Source organism: Medicago truncatula, chromosome 6 (genome assembly GCF_003473485.1).
Source record: "Medicago truncatula cultivar Jemalong A17 chromosome 6, MtrunA17r5.0-ANR, whole genome shotgun sequence".
Classification (NCBI taxonomy): Eukaryota; Viridiplantae; Streptophyta; class Magnoliopsida; order Fabales; family Fabaceae; genus Medicago; species Medicago truncatula.
The window spans coordinates 17926467-17950093 of record NC_053047.1 but is presented as its reverse complement, the minus strand read 5'-3'; the positions used below and the strand labels follow the sequence as shown (position 1 = coordinate 17950093).

General features: G+C 32.2%; 2 protein-coding genes and 1 long non-coding RNA gene across 4 annotated transcripts; 1 reads left to right on the top strand and 2 right to left on the bottom strand.

Moving 5' to 3' along the window:
* Window positions 1-3765: 3765 nt before the first annotated feature.
* LOC25496423 (probable receptor-like protein kinase At5g24010) lies at window positions 3766-6661 on the bottom strand. Its single transcript, XM_013596746.3, has one exon. It carries the CDS (start codon window positions 6420-6422, stop codon window positions 4038-4040), a length of 2385 nt encoding a protein of 794 aa, XP_013452200.1. The 5' UTR covers window positions 6423-6661; the 3' UTR covers window positions 3766-4037.
* Window positions 6662-14153: 7492 nt separating this feature from the next.
* On the bottom strand, window positions 14154-15586 carry LOC25496422 (uncharacterized). The gene is made up of 2 exons (XR_003012853.2): window positions 15454-15586; window positions 14154-14978 (listed from the first exon to the last, which is right to left on the bottom strand). It is a non-coding gene; the product is annotated as an uncharacterized lncRNA (long non-coding RNA).
* A 4283-nt stretch (window positions 15587-19869) lies between these two features.
* Window positions 19870-22829, top strand: LOC25496421 (probable RNA-binding protein 18). 2 transcript variants are annotated; one of them, XM_013596743.3, is made up of 5 exons: window positions 19870-20026; window positions 20616-20679; window positions 21529-21602; window positions 22186-22312; window positions 22440-22829. In XM_013596743.3, exons 2-5 carry the CDS (start codon window positions 20677-20679, stop codon window positions 22707-22709), a joined length of 474 nt encoding a protein of 157 aa, XP_013452197.1. In that variant the 5' UTR covers window positions 19870-20026; window positions 20616-20676; the 3' UTR covers window positions 22710-22829. The 2 variants fall into 2 exon arrangements, with proteins under 2 accessions (XP_013452197.1, XP_039683077.1); XM_039827143.1 differs by lacking the exons at window positions 19870-20026; window positions 20616-20679; window positions 21529-21602 and having other exon boundaries at window positions 22180-22312; window positions 22429-22829.
* Window positions 22830-23627: the final 798 nt, after the last annotated feature.

Sequence of the window (23627 nt, the reverse complement as noted above, 5' to 3'; positions counted from 1 at the left end):
GTCCATGTCATATTTATATGTTGAAATCTTATATACTTTACTCTCAAAAATTAATTCTAATTCACTAATCATGTCTAAATATGCACTAATTGAAATATAAGTTGATAAATATACCTTAAAGAGTCTCAATGAGCAACCTTCACAAAATGGGTATTTTTTCTTCTCAAAACCCTAACCCCAATCTCCAAAATCAAACCCAAATTAACTTGTAATATGAAATTGTTTTGCTTTGGTGAATAATTTTTCTCTTATGGGTGTTTGATTAGTGTGTGGAATTGGTTGATTATGGACAGGGCCGTCCCTAAGAATTCGGAGGCTCGACTCTTGGAATGAAAAGAGGTCAGTGATAAAATCAAAACGTATTTTTTTTAAAAAAAGCAATGTTCTATTTATATTTTTTAAAAGATAAATATAAGGTGTCGTATATATGCGGTACACCCAAATGTGAAAATGACTATCGTATACATGATGAACCCCCACCTAACACCAAAAGCAAGAGGACCTAATTCTAATAGACCTAAAAGGCTAAAACAAGGGGACAGAAAATGGCTGGGGGTATTAAAAAAAAAATTAGAGGGCAGTAGTACTAGTGGGTATTAAAAAAAAATTGAGGCCCATGACTGAGGGAGGCCCAGCTCTGTTGAGCTGTTTGCACCCCCTCAGGGCCGGGCCTGATTATGGAAAGGGAAGAAGCAAAATGGAAAGAAAAGTGAGAACAGAGGGAGCTACGGGAGGAAAAGAAAGAAATAAGGGAAGTGTTATGCTTTTCTTTTTTCCCACGTGTGTCTAGTAACTTCTATATTATTATTATTATTATTATTATTATTATTATTATTATTATTATTATTATATTAATATATGGGTTTTAATGAAACGGTGTTTCATGGAGTTGCTGAGTTCGACAGAAACTGAGAATTTTTTAAAGAAGCCACGGTTCGACAGGCCGTTAATTTAGTAAAGAAGTTGGTTTCAAAGTGTCCAGACACGTGGAAGGCATGCAATTTTCCTCGAAGACATGCAGTTTATAACAATTTAGGTCTTTGCAGTTATTTTCTCTATGTATACTAGCGAAAAGACAGACACTTCTTTCCGCTCTTTTATTGTGCTAACGTTTTAAAATTATGAACAATGTTTTTTTTTTTATGAAAATTTGATTTTGATTAAAACTAAAATTATAAATGTTTGTTGCTTTCAAGTTATAACAAACAAAACTAATAATGATTATCTATTTCAATGACACCAACAATATAACAAAAATATATAATCTAATTTTTTTTTAATGACACCAACAACAATCTTTATTATAGAAAAAGTTGTTAAATGTATAATTGGGATAATAAAAAAGTAAGTATAAATATACTCATATTGTTTGTTACACTTTTTAAATGATAAAAAAAAAATAGACATATATATTTACATATCGTGTTTGTTACATCCTTCTAATATATAAATATATTTTTATCTATTTGTTACAAGTGTTATTTGAATTGAAAATTGAGGGCATTTTTGGAAAGAGAAAAAGTCAGCCCAAAAGAGGTGAAAGGGGTTGTTTTCTTTATATATAGTATATATATAGTAGTTTTCCCTAAGGAAAAAGGGTCGCAAATCACTTATAGAATTCTAGCACTCAAAGTACCAGCGTCTAGAGAAAAGAGTCATACATAATGCTTGTAATCTGATTTGTCGAACCACATTTACATTAATGCAATGCAATTTACCTTTTCTTTAAATTTCTGCGTTTAAACTTCTAAGTCTTTTTACTTTCATTTTCTTTATTGATCTTTATCGAAAGACAGTTTCTCTTTAGATGACCTAGGATTTCTAGTTTGATCATGTTTGTAATAATTAAAACTAGTCCTATTGTTTACCAAAAATACAGGTAAACAATATGATCTATCATTGATGCTCCCTCTGTTTGCCTTCCTCCTGAACTGTTGAGTTCTGAATGAGAATTTGTGAATGAAAGCTCTTGTATTTATAGGCACGTTCTCAACTAGGTTTAAGTTGAAAAAAGTAGGCTTTTCCACAAACCCTCGTAGAAAAAAATATATATTTAGTTGTTTTTTCTCAGAACCGCACGCGCCCGGCACATCAGAAGATGCAAACTGCGCGTGACAGCTAAACAAAAAGCTTTTGCTCTATGTTTCATGCGCCTGTGGCACGGGCCTTGCACGTAGCTTTAGCCCTCAGTGTCATTTTGCCTTTTTCTTCGTCTTTTTGAGTGTTTTCTTCTTCTTAATTGGTCTTGGGATAAAATTCCCCCAACTTGTAATGTCTTCAAAGGCCTCTTGAATCTTCATTTCACGTCTTCTGTTTTCCATGAGGTGTCTTGATTTGCTGAATTACATGATTTTCACTAAAATACTTCAAAAACACCTATGAATTGTTTCATTTAGGGAAGAACTGGAATTAGATGATTCGATATAAAAATATTACAAAATATCCCCTAAACCATGAGCAACTTCTCTAAAATTCCTCTTTATTGACTCAAATTGTTATTAAAATGACTAAAAACTATGTTGAAAATATCGTAAGATGCATGGCATGTCAACACTTTCCCTCAGCAAATCTCACTCAATCACAATCCCATATTTGCACATTCAAATAATCCAACATTCTAAACTTATATTTTTAAAATATCTCACATGTGATTAAATCATCATTGTAACTTTTTAGGAAAAATACATGATCCTACCACTAAATATATGATCCTACAATTAAATATATGATCAAGAAGAAAAATCTTGTTTAAGAACAATCTTGCGCTAATCCAAACATTTTTAACAAACTAACAATCTCCTGTTAACAAAATTGTTAACAGGAAGAATGCTAAACTTCCTGTTAACAAAATTGTTGTTGCAAATGATATAGAACAAGCTCATATTATCAATGTAGCAGTTGGTAATAAGCCTGCTACAACCTTGATTCACAATGAAATTCATGAGGATACTTTTGATTCAGCTAATGATTTTGAGGAATGGGAATTTTCAGTTCAAGCTATCAATGAATCTGAAGTATACAACAATGCACAACTTGCAGCTGATCAGCATAAGAATAATGAAGATAGCATGAATTAATCTCACACTCCACAACTCATTTGAGTTACTTGAAAATGATTTTGAGCCTGTTATAGGGGAGGCTAAGTCGAGTGACAAGGACTCTACTCCCATTATATTGTGGATATGCAAATGGCTAAAAATCCAAATGTGGAGGAAAAGTCCCTAGGGAAGGAAAACTTGGTTCATAGCACTAACATAGAGGATCCTAGTAAATCGGTAAAAAGGGCCTCCAAACCTGTTGCTTTGAGCTCAAGCACTTCTCTCGATCAGAGTAGCATCATTGGGAGGATGTCATTCCCCGATGTTACTTCTGTGTCATTTGGGAATACTATGGACTCCATTTTTTATAAGAACATCATACTGCAGCCTATCATTTCACCCATCACCACTTATGATGAGATTTTGGAGCAGGTTCTGGGGAGATGAAGACTTTGATGCTAATGACAGCACAATTGACCCAAAAACTGACTCTGAAGTGAATAAAGCCAAGTTTCCAGATGCTGCTAAGTACCTGATCTCACCTTATGATGTGGTAAAGCAAACAAAAAGAGACAGACCCAAGAAGCAAAAGAGTCCAACAGACAAAAAAGGAGGATCAGAAAATGAGTGCATTCAAACCCGTGCTAAGAGTGACATATCTAAAGCTTATAAATCATGATGTGTATGCCTTGGTTTAGGCTTTATTGCATTTTTCTAGCTTTATCCAAAAAAAAAAAATCTAATAAAAGCACATTTACTGCCTGATGCAATTATTTTACCATGTGAAACACTACATCATTAAGAATGGAATGAGAACTTTGTTCAGTTTTGTTATAAAATACTCAAACAATAGAATGGAAGCTTTAATTTATTCCATTTTGCTTGTTTTAAAATATCCAAACATAGCCTAAGAGAGTTCCTATCTCTAGTTTCTTTCACTAGTCATTAGTTGAGAAAAAACTTTGCGCCTAGCCAAACAATAGAATGGATTTCAAGGAATTATGTTGTAGATGTTACATTCACTTCTGCATTAGTAATGGCATTCACTTCTTGACCACTTTCTTGAAGCTGAAGTGAATATTCCAAATTCCACAATACATCACCCATTGACGGCCTATCAACTCCGTATTCGGCCAAACATTTCTCTGCTGTTTCGCCAAATTTCTTCAATGACCTGTCTTTGATCTTTCCAACAAGATAAGGATCAATAATATTCTCCAACATACCCTTCTTCTGCCATTTAAGAGCCCATTCTGCTAAATTCACCTGTTCCCTATCAAGTTGTGGATCGACAGCAGGTCTAACACAAAGAACCTCGAAAAGTACAACTCCAAATGAATAAACATCCGATTTATCCGTTAGTTGTTGCATTCGAAAATACTCTGGATCAAGATAACCAAAACTACCTTTCACATTAGTACTCACATGAGTTTCATCAATACAAGGTCCGGATCTTGAAAGACCGAAATCAGCCACCTTAGCAACATGATCTTCGTCGAGCAAAATGTTGGTGGATTTAATGTCGCGGTGGATGACTCCTCGTGTAAAACCGGTGTGAAGATAGTGTAGACCTCGAGCTGCACCTATGCATATCTCGAGACGCTGCTTCCAAGACAAAGGTTGAAGTCCTTCTGAACCATATAGATGATCTTTGAGTGGACCTTTTTCAACATACTCATAGACAAGTATCATTTCGGAATTTTCTTCACAAAATCCAACTAACGAAACAAGATGGCGATGTCGAATATTGGATAAAATTGATATTTCTCTTTGGAATTCTGGTAGTCCTTGTCTTGATCCAGGCATGCCTCTCTTGACCGCAACTTTTACATTGTCTCTTAATACTCCTTTGTAAACCTTACCAAATCCACCAGAACCTATAACAAGACTTTCATCAAAATTGTTAGTTGCTAATTGTATATCAGAAAAAGATATTTTCAAGCCTAAATATCCACATGAACCGGGAGACGGATAAGCTGTCCCTTCCGACATTCTACTAAGAGAACTCCCTCCAAACATGCGTAAAGGCGTCCATCCAATACTTCCCACCGTCCTTATTTTCGGTTTCATCTTCCTGCGTCTGCAACAAACTAGAAAAACAGCTATAACTAAAAGTAAAACAACAATTCCTCCTACAATTGAACCAACCAATACCAACAACTTTTTCTTCCTAGGAGCAACATGTGAATCCGTAACATTCAACAACTTCATTATCTCTGCACCATTAAGTATCGCATTCATCCTCATTGAACTACTAAGATCAGAAGGGCCAACACTTATTTGAATAACACCCGAATCATCAGAATCAACAACAAAATCCACATAAACCGGAGATGCAAGCATATGGAATGTAAGGGATGACAAATCAACATCCTTATATGCAGAATATCCATTGATATACACATCAAAGTATAACAAATTAAGAGAAGGACTAACAATATCGCAGAAATGCAACCGAACAAGATGTCGAACACCAATAGAATCCACTGAAAAATTCCATGTTATGTTGAATTGTGAAGCTAAAATGGAATTATGATCCCTATTCATCTCCTGAGCAGTCATATAAACACTATCCGGCGCGATCTCTCTAGCCGCGCCCCCTTTCTGATAATCTGGTGTGTGAGTGCTCACTACAGCCTTAGCTGCATCCTTAAAAACCAGAAAATCCTTATCAGGAATCCATGTTCTCCAAAGGGTATCATTAAAAGGAGTTAATTTTTCACCTCCAACATTAATCCTATGAATAGTTTCTAAAACATTAGAAAGATTCTTGTATTCCCTAACACCAAAAGGACCAACAAACCTAGCTCCATAATCTACAACATAATCTTCAGGAGCAGAAAACACTTCAATACCATTGATAAAACCAAAACCAGAATCACTAACAGGTCTAAACACAATTTCAAGCAAATTTGACTCAAATTTCAAAATGAACTCTTTTATAACTGTATCATTACTAGGCTTGAGATTGAGCTTGAAATTACTCAGAACCAATTTCTCACCAACCAAGACATTAAACTTTGCATCTTTTAGATCAAAACCTTGAGCCTTAAAACACGAAAAATGAAAACGAACAAAGAAGGTACCATTTTGTTTCAAGGTGAATCTGTAGCTTCCCTTACTAGTGAAAATTCTTGCAGTGTGATACAAAGTAGCCAAATTTGGAGATGGGTTTTGGTTGGTTAAGGAAATTGATTTCTCTGCAGAGAGAAAATTTGAGCCTAGGTTGGTAGAATCATCACCTATGAAAAGCCTATTGAAAATGGTAGCATTGTTATTTGATCCACAGTTGAGAAGGTAGTTATCTGTAGGAGTGAAAGAAGATGATGAAAATGGAATGAAAATGAGAAAAATGAAATGTATAATCAGATTATGAGTGTCCATGGAAGAAGAAAAAAGCTATGGTTTTTGAAACTCACATCAAGAATAAGTAGAAACTAGAAACTGAAGTGTTTTTTTTTTGTTTGGTTGGTAAGTTAGAAACTGAAGATATTTTGCAGTGAAGAGTAATAAAAAGAGAAGAAAAGAAACAGTATTTGAACATGAATTTGGTTTGGTATACAAGTCAAAGGGATTGTTGACATTAACTTCATTATTATTAGTGGTAATGTTTACATGAGGTGTGTCTTCTCTTTTGATGCATCTAGAATTAGTTGTACTAGATTCAGGTCGGTATTATTGTTGCTGTTTGTTTGGTAGAGACATTTAGTGGATCTTTTTGGGAAGGATTAAAATATGTGAAAATGAAATAAATGTTTAATTATTATTTTTTTAGCAAAGAGGGCCAAAGCCCAAAAGAAAATAGCACACTACAAAGTCACTCTAACACTCCAAGACATGTAAGCTTCAGAAAAGTCGTTAAAGAGGAGATTCTAGAGCTATCTAGGTGGAACCTCAAAAATGTTCACATCATACAAACTTTGGTTAAGACTATAACTAGCTAGCCAATCAGCACATCAGATTAATTTTTATAATGTGAAATTTCATCTGTTAGATGTTGAGATTTATTAGTTTTTTTTTGTCAGGTAGTCTAATGGTTAGAATTTACCTTTTTTAAGGTGAATAAGTGGGGTGTCCAAGGTTCGAACCCGACCCATGCATATAACAATGCATATCCCTGCCAACTGAGTTATGAGACTGTTAGTTTTAGTTAAGGTAGTTATCGGTTAGTTATAATTACTTGGTTTGTTGTCTTTGCTAGAAGACACATTTTATGAAGGTGTCTTTTAGCAAGTTATTATATTAGCATTTGTTAAAAGACACCAACTAATTTTTATGAAGATGTCTTTTAGCAAAGTTATAACTAAAAAGTGGAAATCACACCTTAAAGTATGGATTGCTAAAAAACACCTTCATGGATGGCTTCTAGCATAACCGTTCTTTTATAATCTTCATGTATTAGTTACATTCCATTTTTCTTTTTTATTGTATTGTTTTTCTCAAGTTGAAAATACTTCCAACTTGTGGGAGTCGTCAGATGCTTTCTCATTCTCAATTATAAGAAAAGTTTACATTTTAGATCTTTCAATAACTAATTTATTTAGTTTTAATTAAAAATCAAATACATTAATTATTGAATGTTTACTTTTTTATAAGGAAAAGTTTACTTTTTCTCTATGTTTTATTTTCCATTTTCTTTCTTAAGGGAGGTTTTGTGTCAATTTTTAAACTATTCATCTTCATCTTTTTCTTTCTAATTTAATATAAATAAATGATTTTCACATGGATCTAATTTTTTTATATTTTTGTTCTCTCAATACAGTGTTGTTCGTCGTCTTGTGTGATGTTGTTTGATTTCTTATTTTGGTGCAATGTTCATTTGGTTCCTAATGAAAGATCGACATCACTCAATTAGTGATTCAATCAATGATTGGTCATCAACATTGCATAGGAGGCATGAGTATTCTGTTCACTTTGATTTTATTATATTATTTGTTGCACTTATTTTTGTCTACTACCAACTTGGATGTTGTGAATTTGTTCACATATTCATCTTTTACGTTTTTAGCGATGTAGAATATGTGGTTGTATTTGATGTACTCTATCAATTTAAATGAATATTTTTTTTTTCAAAAGTAAACATTATGTTGTCAATATTGAGGATTCATCTAAAAGTGAATAATGTCAATAATACTTTTTTTAAGCGAAAGTGAAATTATATATTAAAATAAAATGATGAATACAAAAATTGAGGGCAGATCTATGAAGAATAAACTTTATTAACATTTTACAACTTTACTAATCATTTTAGAATATTAATAATTTTTATTTTTATTTTTGTTACAAGAATATTAATAATATGAGACTAGATTAATAACATCACTACAATTTTAGAAGCAAAATTGACCATTTATTCAAAATAGTAATTATCTCATTACTCATATTGAAGTGATGTTGAGTAAAAAAAACATTTTGAGTAGCCAGTGTCTCAAGGATATTGGTTAAGCATTCAAAACAAATAAATTTTAGTGAAAAAGTTATGTAATCGCTACTTGATCAAAAGTAACATTTTATATTTTTAAAACAAAATTTTTATTTGTTGATTCCTTAATCAATATTCACCTGTTAGCAAGACAAAAAAGATTAATATATGTTTTTTTTTTCAATAGAAAAAATAAAGGAGGTTGGTGAGTCAAAATGACAGTCTTGTTATGTTTGCTCAAGACTTTTTTCTTTTTTGAGGAAATGTTTGCTAAAGACTATTGAAAAATCAAATGTTACAGCTAATTTTGTTCAATTTTCAGGAGTGGAAGTGGAAATGGTACTGATTTGCATCTAGTCTAATTAGCAATCATTAATGTCTTCCTAGATCAATAGTTTGGTTGGCCTCTTTCCTTTAAGTGGTTGAAAAATGAATATTACCAGAATTTTTTCTTATTAGCTGGCGGCTTTCCATCATGTCTAGCTTATCACAAATTCCCAATTTCTCAATATTGACAAAGTTCCACTCATCTTCCATTACCTAAAGTCAGAATGGACGGCTTTATCAATTAGTTTGATCTGAAGTTAGAAGAATTAAAGAACTTAATGTTGGAATATTTGTAAATGAGAAATTATTAATACCCCCTCCATTTCAAAATGAGTGTCATTTTAGTCAAAAAAATTGTTTTAAAATGAATATCACTTTACATTTCTAATACAACTTTAATATTTTTCTTCCAACTTTACCCTCAATAAATACTCCAACTTTTCTCTCTCACACAATTTTCAATGCAACTTGAAGTTTGTCTTGTTCTTATAAAGTAAGGTTATTTTAGTAAAATTGCTATGACATTCGACTACTTTATTCCATTCCTTAGTGTGCAATTGGCTAAAGCGACACTCATTTTAAAATGGAGGGAGTATAAGAATTAATTAGTATGGTGCCCGTGGGTAAATAAATCTGTCGAGATTTTTTTTTTTTTTTTGGTGTTATACAGCTAGTTTGTCTTTTAGAATGAGAGACTCTAAATTATCTCGAGGACGATACCAGTGAGTTTAATAAGTGGTATGGGCATCCTTCCTTGCCATAAAATCAGCACATTTAATCTGCTCCCTTGGAATGTGAACTAAATCGATAGTATCATGTTGCAAGGCATCTGAGATTTCTAGTAACATAGATGCATACATTTGCAAACTTACATTTGTCATATTGAGAATAAGGTCTATCGCTTCTAAACAATTACTCTCGCAAATGAAGTTTGTACAACCGATGTCATAACAAGTTGCAACCCAAGTTGAATAGCATGAAGTTCCGTCAAAAGTGCATCACCATCATTTGCAAAGTGAGTGAACCCCGCTATCCAGTTCCCATCATGGCCACGATGAACTCCACCAGTGTAACGCCCTAACTCTATTAAAGCAATTAAACATGCGAATAATTCATATATTCAAGAGATAGTCGCTACTTTCACCAAATCAAAGAAAATCAAAAACAAATCAACGGCTAATATGCATGTATATAAAACCTTATCAGTCGCAGCGGATATGAATCTCATACATCAACATACATGTCATGTGATCTCAAAACACATAAATATAAAGTCTCCAAGTCCGACACATGGACAAATCTCAAAGTATCAAAATAATCCAACAAAATCTAGAGCTACGACAAAACCCTAGATCAGAGCCACCCTACTCTAAGACCCGATAGTGGAGAAAGCTCCCACTATCCATCAAAATCAGGAACTCACTAAGCTACTCGTCCTGCACAACGTCTACTCACCCATACAGGCAAGTAGGCGGTTAAAACCACTGGGGGTGAGTATTACATCATTATAATTCAAATAACAATTATCTTGAATAATTCAATTAACATCATGCATTTGAATAATATTCACACATTGATACATACATCATATTCCAATATCTCACATCAATAACCATCAATCATATGAATAACTATCAATTCACAAATATTCATTCACATTCACCAATCACAATCATTATTAATAATCATCAACCACATTTCATCACCAATCACTTATATCACATAAGACTCATGTTATGATATGCACTTATTGACTCGTAAATGCATGTGGTACCGAATCTCCAAAAAGGTCGTCACCCAAATCCAGATCTCAAAAGATCTCTGCCAGGCCGAAGCCCTAAAATGAATAAAACATCATTTCATCTCAACTGTGATGCATGGACATGTATAAGGACTCGATAATGCGACAACAATCCACAATTTCAACCTCAATATATAGGACAACACCCAATTATATTGATTATCTCCACAACATTGCATTATCAAGCAAAACATGCCCACATACAAATAGATCATAGTATTCATCATCACATAATAACTTGATTATCAACAATCAACAATATCATTCACACAATTTCACTCCAGACAGGTTCCTGTCTCACTCCAGATCAGTGAGAACATCAGAGCTATAGTGGATAGTGCAATGGGGCATCTTGATGTGTTCTCAAATCCTCTCGTTGCCAACATTATGGAGGGCATCGGGTCGGAGTATTGCATGCTGCAAGAGGAGCCGCTTCCACAGAGGAGGACTAGGGGTCATAGTCCACATGAGTAGTTTTTTTTTAGTGTTTTCGTCACATTTGTATATATTTAGATGTTTTTATGACACTTTGGCGGATATGGATGTAATATATTTACATTTGCGTGATTTTATGACATTTTGGTTAATTTTTGATTTATTTTGCGTATTTAAGTTTTGAATGAATGTATGTATGCTTTAAAAGTTTCAAGTTGGTCCAAAATGTTACTCACCTTAGAATAAGTTAGTCTCTTCCATCACTTGACCGTTTAGAGATTCAGGTTAAGAATATGAGTGATGGAATTTAACTTTATTTAGAAAATCAATTTTAAAACCTTTTTTTTTTTGTTTTATTAAACTCAATATCATATCGCTAAAGAAGCTAACTTATTTTAAGGTGAGTAACGTTTTGGACCAATTTGAAACTTTTAAAACGTAAAAGACCAACTTGAAATTTTTAAAACATAAGGGACCAACTTGAAACCTAAAATAAACATACGGGATTAAACATGCAATTAAGCCATAAAAAAAATTAAAAAGTTTACATACTAGTTTACTTGTGATCGGTTAATTTGTATCCAGAGGCGAACACTAGTTTTACAAGTAATTTAGGTTAAATTACAAAATGGGTCTTTAAGTTTGAGGTTTGTAACATGTTGGTCCTTTAAGTTATTTTGGTAATACATAAGTCTTTTAAGTTTGAGGTTTGTAACATGTTGGTCCTTTAAGTTATTTCGGTCACACATAAGTCCTTTAAGTTTGTAAACGTTTTCAATTTAGTCATTCTGACACATCATCATTTTGGTTAACGGAAGGACTAAATTGAAAACACTTACAAACTTAAAGGACTTATGTGTGACCGAAATAACTTAAATGAATAGGACATTTTCGGTTTTCGTCCCTGTAAAATTTTCGGTTTGATTTGCATACTTGTAAAACTTTTTTTTTCCAGAAAACACCCCTCCCCCATATTTGCTTCCCATTATTTTATTAAAATTTTCGAATAAAAAATCTGAATTTTTTCTATATTTGTATACAGATTTTTTTTTTTTTTTTAATAAAAATCTGACCTCTTTTGTAATTTTGAAAATTAAATTCCAGAATTTTTAAAAATATTTTTAATTTTTAAAAAAATCTGATTATTTTTTTGAAAAAAAAATCTAATTTTTTTTCTATTTTAAATTTTTTTGGAAACAAATATGACTATTTTTTTGTTTTTTTATATTTCGGAAAAAATCTTAATATTTTTTGAATTTTTTAAAAATTAATTTTTGATTTTTTAAATTTTTGGAAAAAAAACTGAATATTTTTATGATTTTTTTTATTTTTTAAAATTTATTTTTAAATATTTTAAAAATAAAATCTGATGTGGATATATTTTTTACACGTGGCCAATTAAAAAAAATGTCAAATCAGCACCACGTAAGCAAATTTGCTGAGTTGGATGGGGGAGGAGTGTTTTCTGGAGAAAAAAAAAATTTACAACGATGCAATTCAAATCGAAAATTTTATAGGGGCGAAAATCGAAAATGACCTATATTACAGGGGTGAAAAGCACTATTAACCCAAACATTAATGCTTCACTAAATATTGCACCAAACCATTGAGAAAGCTATAACTTTGACAACAAGTGACTTGAAGCACGGACACAGACACCTGCACGACACGGGCACTGACACGCCGACACCGTTAATAATTTGATAAAATCACATAATTCAGTGTAATTATAAGTGTCAGACATAATACCAGGACACGCCTAATCCGAGGAGTGTTTGTGCTTCATAATTACCTATAGATCCAGTACTATTACAATAGCATAAAAGGGGGCAAGTTATTTTCATAAACAAAAAATTATAAATGATGTAGCAAAGTCCAATTGAACTCAACATATAAGAGTTTTTCCTTAAAACGTTTTAACCCACAACAAAAATTTGTTTTTTCGCATCTGGGTCGATAAAAAAAATCCGAGAAATCAATTTTCTAATTCAGATTCTGACCTCTGTATGGTTTGAAACATTAACAATGAAACGTCACATAAATGGCATTCATATTTCATCAACCTCACAAACACACAACTAGAACAATCGTAAAAGACATCAAAATCAAAAAGAAAATTTCAGAAAGATTTTCTTATAGGACTTGGCAATAAGACATTTCCATATAAAACCTATCATACATCTTGATTCTCAGCAGAATTTGTATTTACTATATCTAGCACCCTATGCCATAAGGAATAGGAATACAATATTTCAAAATCCTGAAGATAGCCTTGAGAACAATAAAACATAATTGCAAATAGATCTTATAGCACCAAACTGAAAGAAGACTATGACATCCTCCAATAACAATCATTGAAATTCCATCATATTCGCATGACATTCCTACCTAACCTACCTACTTTTATATCTGAAGTTAATACACAACCGAATTGGTTGAGGAAAAGGAAACCCCAGCGACCAAGCACTCCCACCTCCAAAAAAAAGCGGAGACCAAACAAACGCTAGGTTGTCGAAGACACGTCTGAAGAGGAGGCGCCCTCTAAGTTGACCATCCTACCCACTAATGGACTATGAGGAGGGGCAGGCGAACAGGAACCGACCGAGAACCCGAACCGCTTGACTGACCCCTTCATACATACTCGATTCATTAGGGTCGGGGATGGATTAAATAAAAAAGAGTAAAAAAAAGTGCAAAAAATCGCATAAGCGAAGCCAACAGACTGCAGTGCTGTGCAACGACTACGACTCGTGTCGGAGGAGTTTTTTCAAATCATAAGCATGTGCATAAGAGTAACCAAGAACTACATCAGATGACAGACAATAAAAAGCATGAAGATCACAAAACACAGCATAAAACACAAGTTTACTCGAAGCTTAGGCAAATAAAATCTCAAGTAATATTTGGTGCAAAAGGCAAGTTAATTCCTATGTTGTCAATCATATCTACACACTAAACAGCAAAAATACTATAGCTATATTGTGGATAGCGGAATGCGCGGAACCACAAAATTACCATAGTGGTATGGCAGATTGCAGGATGACCATTATTGTGAAGAATAAAACACAATAGAAGAACACACGCAAACCAACCCAAGTGGGTTAAATGCACGCTATTAAAGAGATGATCATACGGAATAATTATAATCAACTTTCAACTTTGCCATTTCCCATCAAAATAAGTTCTAAATGTAATCAAAAGGACATCCTAGCAAAATGACAAAATAAAGATCTAAAAGTAATCAAAATCATACTTCTACATATGTGGGTGCTCATCTTCACTTCTAAGTTCCACCATATCAAATATCATCTTGTTCATCACAATGAAGTACGAAAGGGCGCTGACCTGAGAGGACTCTCCTTGATCCCAACGTTTTTAGAACCTTAAAATGCTTTGAAAATTTATGATCTAAAAAATACTCAAAATCGGCATCTTTTAGATCGGTTGGCACACCATCATAAAACTTACCCATCACCACCAAAGGATTTGAAATTGTCTTCCTTAAGTTCACCAAATCACTCCGTAAATTATCTCTCTCTTTACGACAACTTGGTTCAGAAACCAAAAGAAAAGACACATCAATACGTTCTTTTATCAGATTACCTTCAACCAAGAGCCATCTCTTATTTGGTAAAGTTTTTGATATCGTAAAATTTCATTCCACGCAAACATGATTCCCCCACTTTTCTTGTCTTTGAAAAATGATTTTGGAACATCTACCCAGCTTAAATTGTCTTCCTTCTTCAAACATCCTTTGACCTTTTCCTCGGTGAGCCTTGAACGTCTTGAATCCACCAATCCCATCACAACTGGATTACACCTAAGAACAAACGGGCGTATGCACTCTGATGGTTCTAACTGACTTTCCCCTGGTCCTAACCCAATCAACCTCAACCTGTTTCCAAACCGAGTAATCCGAGTGACATTCAAACCTAAAATATTCATAATAATTCCTCTGCACATTAAGAAACACCAAGAGTTAAAATGATAATTTGTAATCAAAGGAACACTAAACATGAAATCAACTCAATTCAAGCAAACGTGAACAAAAACTCTAAACAAAATTGAGTAAAAAGGTTTAAAAATAAAAACACTTATTCAAACTCAAAACACAGAAACAACACAGTTTTCATGAACAAAGCATAGCATATATCGATAAAAATCAAAACTTTGGAAACACCCAAATGAAAGAAATCAAATAAAACAGAAAAATAAATCAAGGGTGATTCTAAAAACCCATTAAAAAAAAATTAAAAACAAAAAAACAAAATTTTCAACAAACCCGTATGAATTAAGGTAAAGGTAACAACAACCCAGATGATGATTTTGGTTGAAAATGATGAAAAGATGAAAGAAAAAGTAACACCCTAGATTAAATAGAAAGTAAAATCCTAAATCACAGTACAAAGATGGTGATGAACAAAACTTACTTGAACTGAAGCTAGGGCACACAGCAACGAGAGAATCGATTTTGCCAGATAAAGAGTGATTGTGTGAATACAAGACGAAGAGGGAGAGAATTGCTGTTCTCACATTTGCTTTTGCTGATAAACACGAGTAAATTACTCAAACGTCTATACAATCAAAATTTTGAAAAATTGGCTGCAGTTAACTGCCGAGGAAAACTTCGGCAATTAACTGCCGAGAAATTTTAAATCTGAAATTAAATAAGAAAATACACCTAAATTTTCCTTAATTAAATTTAATTCTTGAATTAAACATAATTATTTTTATGATTTCATTCATATGATTTTGTTGCCATAAATGTGGAAATATGAGAGATGAATAATATCTGCAATAGGTAGTTAATGGACCTATAATGATCATTCAATAAAAAAAAATGCAACAAAAACCTTTCAAATGATAGAATAATTATATTTGTAATTATTAGTAATTAATATCATTGATGTCTGTCATTATTCATAGGTTTGACTAACCTATTATTACTTTATACTAATATTTCAGATATTATTACTTTAATTAACATGAAAAATGCAACAACAAAAAATAAAAATGTTCGCCATCGATAATTAATTGACCTAAAATGGTGATTCAATAAAAAAAAATGCAACAACAAAAAACATTATAAATAAAAATAGCATTTAAGTCCTCAAAAAACATTTCAATAAGTGTAAAAATTAAGCATTTGAATATTGTTTTGCAAATTACTTAAATAAAAAAAAATCTTTGTGCACAATTATTTTAATGTAGAAAATATAACAACATATTATACCTTAAAAAAAATGTTGTGCACAATTATTTTAACGATTTTTTTTATTATTTTTATTTAAGTAATGTGCAAAACAATATTCAAATGATTAATTTTTACATTGATTTATATGATATTCTTATTAAGATATATACGCATAAATATAATACTGCAATTGTTTGAAACATACCAAAATAATGATTGAAACATTCAAAATCAATAAATATTATTAATGACAATTTATGGTTTTTGTTAAAAAAAAAAAAAAACAGGTTTGAGGTTTCCTCGGCAGTTAACTGCCGAAGTTTTCAGTAGTATTCCTCGGGAGTTTACTGCCGAAGTTTTCCTCGGTAGTTAACTGCAGCCAGTTCCTTAATTCGGCAGTTAACTGTCGAGGGGCATTTGGGTAAATTAATAGTGTTTCTCAGCAAATGGCAATGTGTAAACAGCAATACTCGAAGAGTGAAAAGGTTAAAGGATATTTGAGGCTCATGGGTTGGGCTGGGAACAACCAATGGATGTTTAAAAATGGACTATTACTTTTCCCACCTTAAAATGTAAAATTTATACTCTCCTCTTTTTACAAGATGTTTGAATTACAACCGTGTCTCTTAATAATTAAATATGCACTACATTTCAATCTATTTTATCATAAATAAATATTTTTATCATATATACCAATTTTGAACCATCAATTAAGAAAAATAAATTCATTTCTTTATAATTTAAATGTCAATGATAATTAAGTTTAAATATTTTGCTATTAATTTTAAAATTTAGAGTATAAAATTAAATTTTAAATAACCATACTTTATTGTCTTTAGTAATTTTCACATATATTTTTTTTTTTTTTAGGTTTTCTTATGTTTTATGATAGGTTTTTAAAACTATATGTTAATGAAATATGAATAAAAAATAATATAAAATGTGTCTTCAAATTTTGATTATATTAAAACACACAAGCAATACTACTTCTTTCCGAAGTGTGTTTGATTATTATTGTTTTGCTAGATTATTAGAAATAAAAAAAATTATTGAGGGAGTAAAGTGTAGATTTTAACATAAGAGGAGAGAAGAATGTAATTCAAGTTTTTCCTAGAGGAGGGAGGTAAAATATTTTATAATATATTTTGAATAAGAGGGAAGTATATATTTTAACATAAGAGGAAAAATGAGTGTAGTTCAAACATATTTGAGAGAACGGGAGTGTAATTTACTCAATAAACAATCATCTAAAATTTCATTTAAAAATCTAAAGATTACACTTATGATGTAAGTTGACTTAAAAATAGATATAAAAAATGGTGGTGAATTTTTTTTAGAGATTTTTAATCCTTAATTTTTATGAAAACTCCCTAAAAGTAGGTATCAAATAACAAATGAGTAAATAGACAATTACTTCTTCGAAATTGTAAGTTTTGTCAATTACCCCTTGACATTAACAAAACTTCAATTACCCTTCTGAAATTGGACAACGTTAATCAATTTACCCCCTCCGTCAAATTCTTCTGTTAATCAATATGGCATTTTGCAAATATCTCGTTGAAATTTTTACACTTACGTGCAAAATGACCACTAAACTTAAAAATGTATATATATATATATATATATATATATTTTCTTATCCTTAACTTAAAACTATTCATGAAATGCACAAGGTATATCACTGATTTAATTTGAAGTACTTTTTGATCCTGGCATAGTAAAATTTAAACATGGATACACCTTTACTTATGCATTTTACAAACAAAGTAGAGAAGTTTTTTGCACATATATATAATCAGACCAGGAACATAATTTTGGGATATTGATCATATGGGCATTCTAAGCAGAAAGGGGAGTTGAAAAACTTATACTCCTGAGTTGCACCGACACTCGTGATGGAAATAGTGTTGATAACAAACATTTGTTTGGTGTCTGACATCAACATAACACATGGAGTTACATTCAACTACTTCAATTTTTATTGAATTATTACCAGTGTCTATGAGTCAATGTCGTGAAAGTTGTATGTGTCAGTGCTTGATTCCTATACAACTATCACATAGACAACAAATGATCATCATTCAATTTTCAATTACAAGATCACAAGCTGCAAGAAAAAAAATAATTTCAATCGAAACCACACATTCACCAAAAATAAATATAAAATAAATTACTTGAATTTTACTCATTGATAATAAAAATAAAAATAAGGCTTAAATACAATTTTACCCCCCTATTTTGATTGAATCTGAATTTTATCCCCCCTATTTTAAAACTCAGAATTTTACCTCCTCTATTTTTATTGATTCTGGATTTTGCCTCCCCTATTTTAGAACTTGGAATTTTACACCCCCCCCCCCCCCCCCCCCCCCCCCCCTATTTTATTTTTTTTAGGATTTTGCCCCCTCCCCCTATTTTATCCACATAATTAATTATTTGTATTAAATGTTTTTTAATGAAAAAATAAAAATAAAACCAAAAAAATACTAAAAAAAATGAATAAAAAATACAAGAAAAAAATGCATAAAACTGGTATGATCTCTAAAAATAAAATAAAATACTAGTATGAAAATACATGAAAATAGCAAATATTTAGAGGTGCAAACTAGTTTTTTCATGTATTCTTAATTGATTTTTTTCTTGTAATTTCATTGTTTTTCTATTTTTTAATTTTTTTTTTGTGTTTTCTTGTTTTCCTTATATTTTTTTACCAAATTAATATTTTTTAATCGTTTCTTTATTTTTCTAGTATTTTTTGGTTCTTTATTTTAAAATAGGGGTAAAATTCTGAAAAACGTAAAATAGAGGGGGTAAAATTCTGAGTTTTAAAATAAGGGGGGCAAAATCCCGATTCAATCAAAATAGAGGGGGTAAAATTCCGAGTTTTAAAATAGGAGGGGTAAAATTCAGATTCAATTAAAATAGGGGGGTAAAATTGCATTTAAGCCTAAAAATAAAAATTGGAGAATAATTCAGAAACTTATGCAATTTCAGAAGGTAATTGAAGTTTTGTTAATTTTTTTTTTGAAAAAAAAATCATATTCATTCATTCAAATCGAGAGATTACATCATTCAACACCGCTAAAAACGTAAATGATGAATCTGCGAACAAACTCACAACATCCAAGTTAATAGCATATAACGGCATAATGCCTACAAAAATATATGATGAAATTAAAGTGACTGGAATATCCATTGCCTCCGGATCTGCAACGTTGACACCCAAATCTTTGAATCAAATGATCATCGCACGAAGACGGAAAATCAAACAACGCCGCACAAGACGACGTACAACAAATCACCACACTTAGATTATGAAATTACAAAGAAAAAAAAAACTTAGATCTATGTGAAAATCACTTATTTAGATTGAAATAAACAGAAAAAGATGAAGATTGGTGATTTCAGATCAAGAATCGATCCAAAACCACCCTCAATGAAGAAATTGTAAGAGAAAATCTAGAGAGAGAAAATAGGGTCGGTTTATTGGAGAGGGAGGATTTAACACTAGTGTTAGTGATTTTTTTGAAGTTTGTTAACTAAGAGGTATGTAATTGACAAAACTTATAATTTCGAGTGTGATTGTATATTTATTCAATGACAAATCTCAACCGTTGAAATATCAAAGACAAAAAAGTTGAACTTATCCTTGTTTTGTTTTCTCTTGTTTCTTTGCATCTGTTTCCTACAATACAACCGACGCGAGACAAACACAGACACACAGAACAGAACAGAACAGAGTAAAACCCTAATTCCTTTTTTTGCATCTGTTTCCTACAATACAACCGACGCTTCAATTCTTCAATACGGTAATTGTTTCTGAATTATTCGTGTAGTTTCCGATCCTGTTTAATTGTATCGGGTTTAAATGAAATTGGATTTTTTTTTTAAAATTTTATTTTGGGTGTGATAGTGTTCTTGAAATTAAAAACCCATTTTGCAAAATTGAAAATTTGATCACTTTCAATTTTTTTTTTTTTTTTTTATCAATAAGTAAAAGTCAAGTAGTTTGTTTTATTTTTATTTTTGGTGAATGTGGTTTCGATTGAAATTATTATTTTTATTTTGCAGCTTGTGATCTTGTTATTGAAATTTGAATGATGATCTTCTGTTGTCAATGTGATAGTTGTATAGAAATCAAGCACCGACACATACACATATATATAATTCAAAAAATTTAAGTGGTTGAATGTAACTACTTGTGTCATGTCGGTGTCAGACACCAACACGTGTTAGGTATCACACACTTTCAATCATAAGTGTCAGTGCAACTTAGGATTGCACACACTACAGAGTGATACTTCATTTATTGGCTCTATCTATGTAACCTTTTTGTGAACATGCTGTTTTGAATAAGATGTAAAGACTTGATTTTTATGGTTGATCTTTCATTTGCAGGGTGATGCTTATTTGATGCTTCAGAGTTTGACTTGAAGTTTCACTAGCCTGGTTTTCTGTCATGGTATGTTCAATCTCTTTAGCTTGGTGCTGTCAAATAGCAGCTTGAGCAGTGCTATAGTGTAGCGTAATTTGAACAAATCGTTATTGTTCCACAATGCACTATGTTAGGATAAAGATTAAAGAGTTAACCATCAAATTGGTCCCTGTCTTTGTAACCAATTCTCAAATTAGTCTATGTCTTTGTCAAAAGTTTCTCAATTAGATCTCTGTCTTTATGTTTTGTGCCATGACGAGGGACCTAATTGAGATACTTTTGACAAAGACGAGGCTAGTTTGAAATATTAATAGAGTCAGGGACTAATTTGAGTATTCTTACAAAGATAGGGACCAATATGAAAATTTCTTACAAAGACAGGAACCAATTTGGTGGTTCACTCGTAGGGGAAACTACAAAGTGTTGGCGGCTATTTTCACACTATGGCGTTGAGCGAAGCAAAATTTGAACAAACTGTTTCTTTCCGAAATCCGCAATTGACAGCATTGCTTTAACTATGTATTTGTTTTCTACGGTGTTTTAAATTTTTAGTCTTAGGAATTTTGTCATCCTTCTCTTTACGACTGGTAAAGAGATCCCGTTTAATACTATGAATAGTATACTTGTCTGAGTGTGCATATCTTTGTATTGCTGTGAAAAACATCTATTGGCTGGAAAATGTTTGCAAAAAGAATGACGATATACCATCATTAACCATTACAAAAACATCACAAGAGTAAATTTCATCCCATAGATAAATTCATATTTTGAAATTGATAGCATTAACTTAACATGTTATCTAAATTGATCCCGTGGATATTGATATTTCTCATCTCAATGTCTTGTGAACTTATTTTTATGTATTACTGAATGCAGGATCTTAATGGTTCTGTTGATGATAAGTGTGAAAATAGACTCTACGTTGGCAATCTTGATCTCAGAATTACAGAGTAAGACTCGCTAACTCCTCAACATGGCTTAATTTTTTTTTTTTTTTTTGGCAAAAGCTAACATTTCTTCTGAAGGCTTGTTAAGGACTTAAAGATGGAAAGTGTGCATTGAAAAGTATAGGCTTTTTAAGTTACTTATGTATTAAGTAATGTTTTTTAAATTAACACTTTCTGTTTCTCGATTTCTTAAAGCATGTTTGGATTTCAATTGAAACAGCTCGAATACTCAAACTTATGTTTGAGTTGATCAGCCAAGAGAGATTCAAACATAGGTTTGAGTTCCTCATAATAGATATCCAAACATGCGGTAACCATTGCCATGACAAATGGTAGCAGGAATCAAGTTTTTGAAGCGCGGTAACAATTGCAGTTGATCAGCTTGTTAAAAAAAAAAAAACAATTGCAGTTGATCGTGATCCTTGCTATTGTGAGAATGACAATCAAATGCAACTGGTTTGACCTCAATCATGGTCACGAACAAATACATAAAAAAACCTAGATTTTGTGGCACACCTGTTAGGTCTCTTTTCCTTGTATCATATGCATATTCTTATCGTTTTTCGCTGTTTCCATCATCTTCCAGAGCTACTCTGCTCAAAATGTTTTCTCCTTATGGAAAGATCATGTCCGAGGACTTCTTGTGGCACACCCGTGGCCCAAAACGTGGGGAGCCACGCGGTTTTGCTTTTATCCAGTATAGCACAAAAGAGGTACGTTTTTTTTTTTTCCGTTGATAGAAACAAATGAGGTATGTTTACAGTTGATACTTGATAGCATACTTTTGTTGATTTCACATTCAAGCAATTTCTGATTTCCATTCTTAAAGTGAGAATGCAGGAAGCAATATTGGCCAAGGAGAAAATGCACGGGAGGTTAGCTTGCAGCCGGCCATTGGTTGTTCGTCTTGCGGGTGAGAGGTACGCCCTGGAAAAGGCAGATAGCTCTACAAAAGCAGTAAGTGAAGGGCACAAGTTACATCTCACTGGTGGTGGCATAGGACAGACGAGTCGAAGTGCAAAAATAGCTGCAATAAAGAACAAGTTGAAGTCTTTAGAGGAGGATAACTCTAAGACTAAGAAACAGAAGCTGAGTGACAATGTATCTTGAATCAATAATGTTATAGTAAAATCTGTATAATCAGAGGAATATTCTGTGGCTTATAAATTGAATGTGATTCAGTTGTTTGTAACACTGTTAAATTAAATTGCAGTTTATATATTTCATTGAGCTATAGTTTTTTTTTTCTTTCTTTCTCCAATTTAGATCTAAAGCCAAAATTGTAACTGATATGTTTGAGGTGGAAACTGGAAGATTCTGAGGTGGAAACTGGAAGTATTTGAGTTTCACTTTGCCTATGTTTTTGGATTATGCAATCTATACTATATTGTAAATAAACTAATCTTAAGCTAGAACTGTAATGATGTGACACTCTTAGAAGAACTTACTCTCTTATTCTACCTAAGCTAGAATGGTGATGATATGACACTGATTTTTTTTTCTTAACTCAGTTGACAACTATTAAAATTATCTGGTGGAATGTTGCGACCCATGTTTGAATTCATAATTATCTACGTGTGAGTTTTTAAATGGTTAATGACAATTCGAATATTTTCAAAAAAATATGTTTGATTAGTTAGTAGTGGGACATTGAAACAGGTGCTCTTTCATTGAATTGAACTTGGTCTGTTGAGGGACCCGTTACCTACAAAGAAAAATTTGGCTAACTGTGAGATTATCTCTATGGAGGCGTGGTTGTGTATAGCTGGGTGTGGGCATGTTAATGACTTGAATCATTTGTTTTTGTCTTGTCAGTATTTTGGTGCGCTGTGGCCTTTGATGCGGGCATGGCTCGGTGTTGCAGACACCGAGAGTCAGGTTATTTCAGACCATTTTTTGCAATTTATTCATTATGTAGGTGTTCTGACCTCTCGGCGTTCGTTTTTTCATCTTATTTAGCTCCTGTGTGTTTGGGTTTTGTGGAAGGATCGGAATGACAGGAATAAACATAGCTCTCTATCGCATATG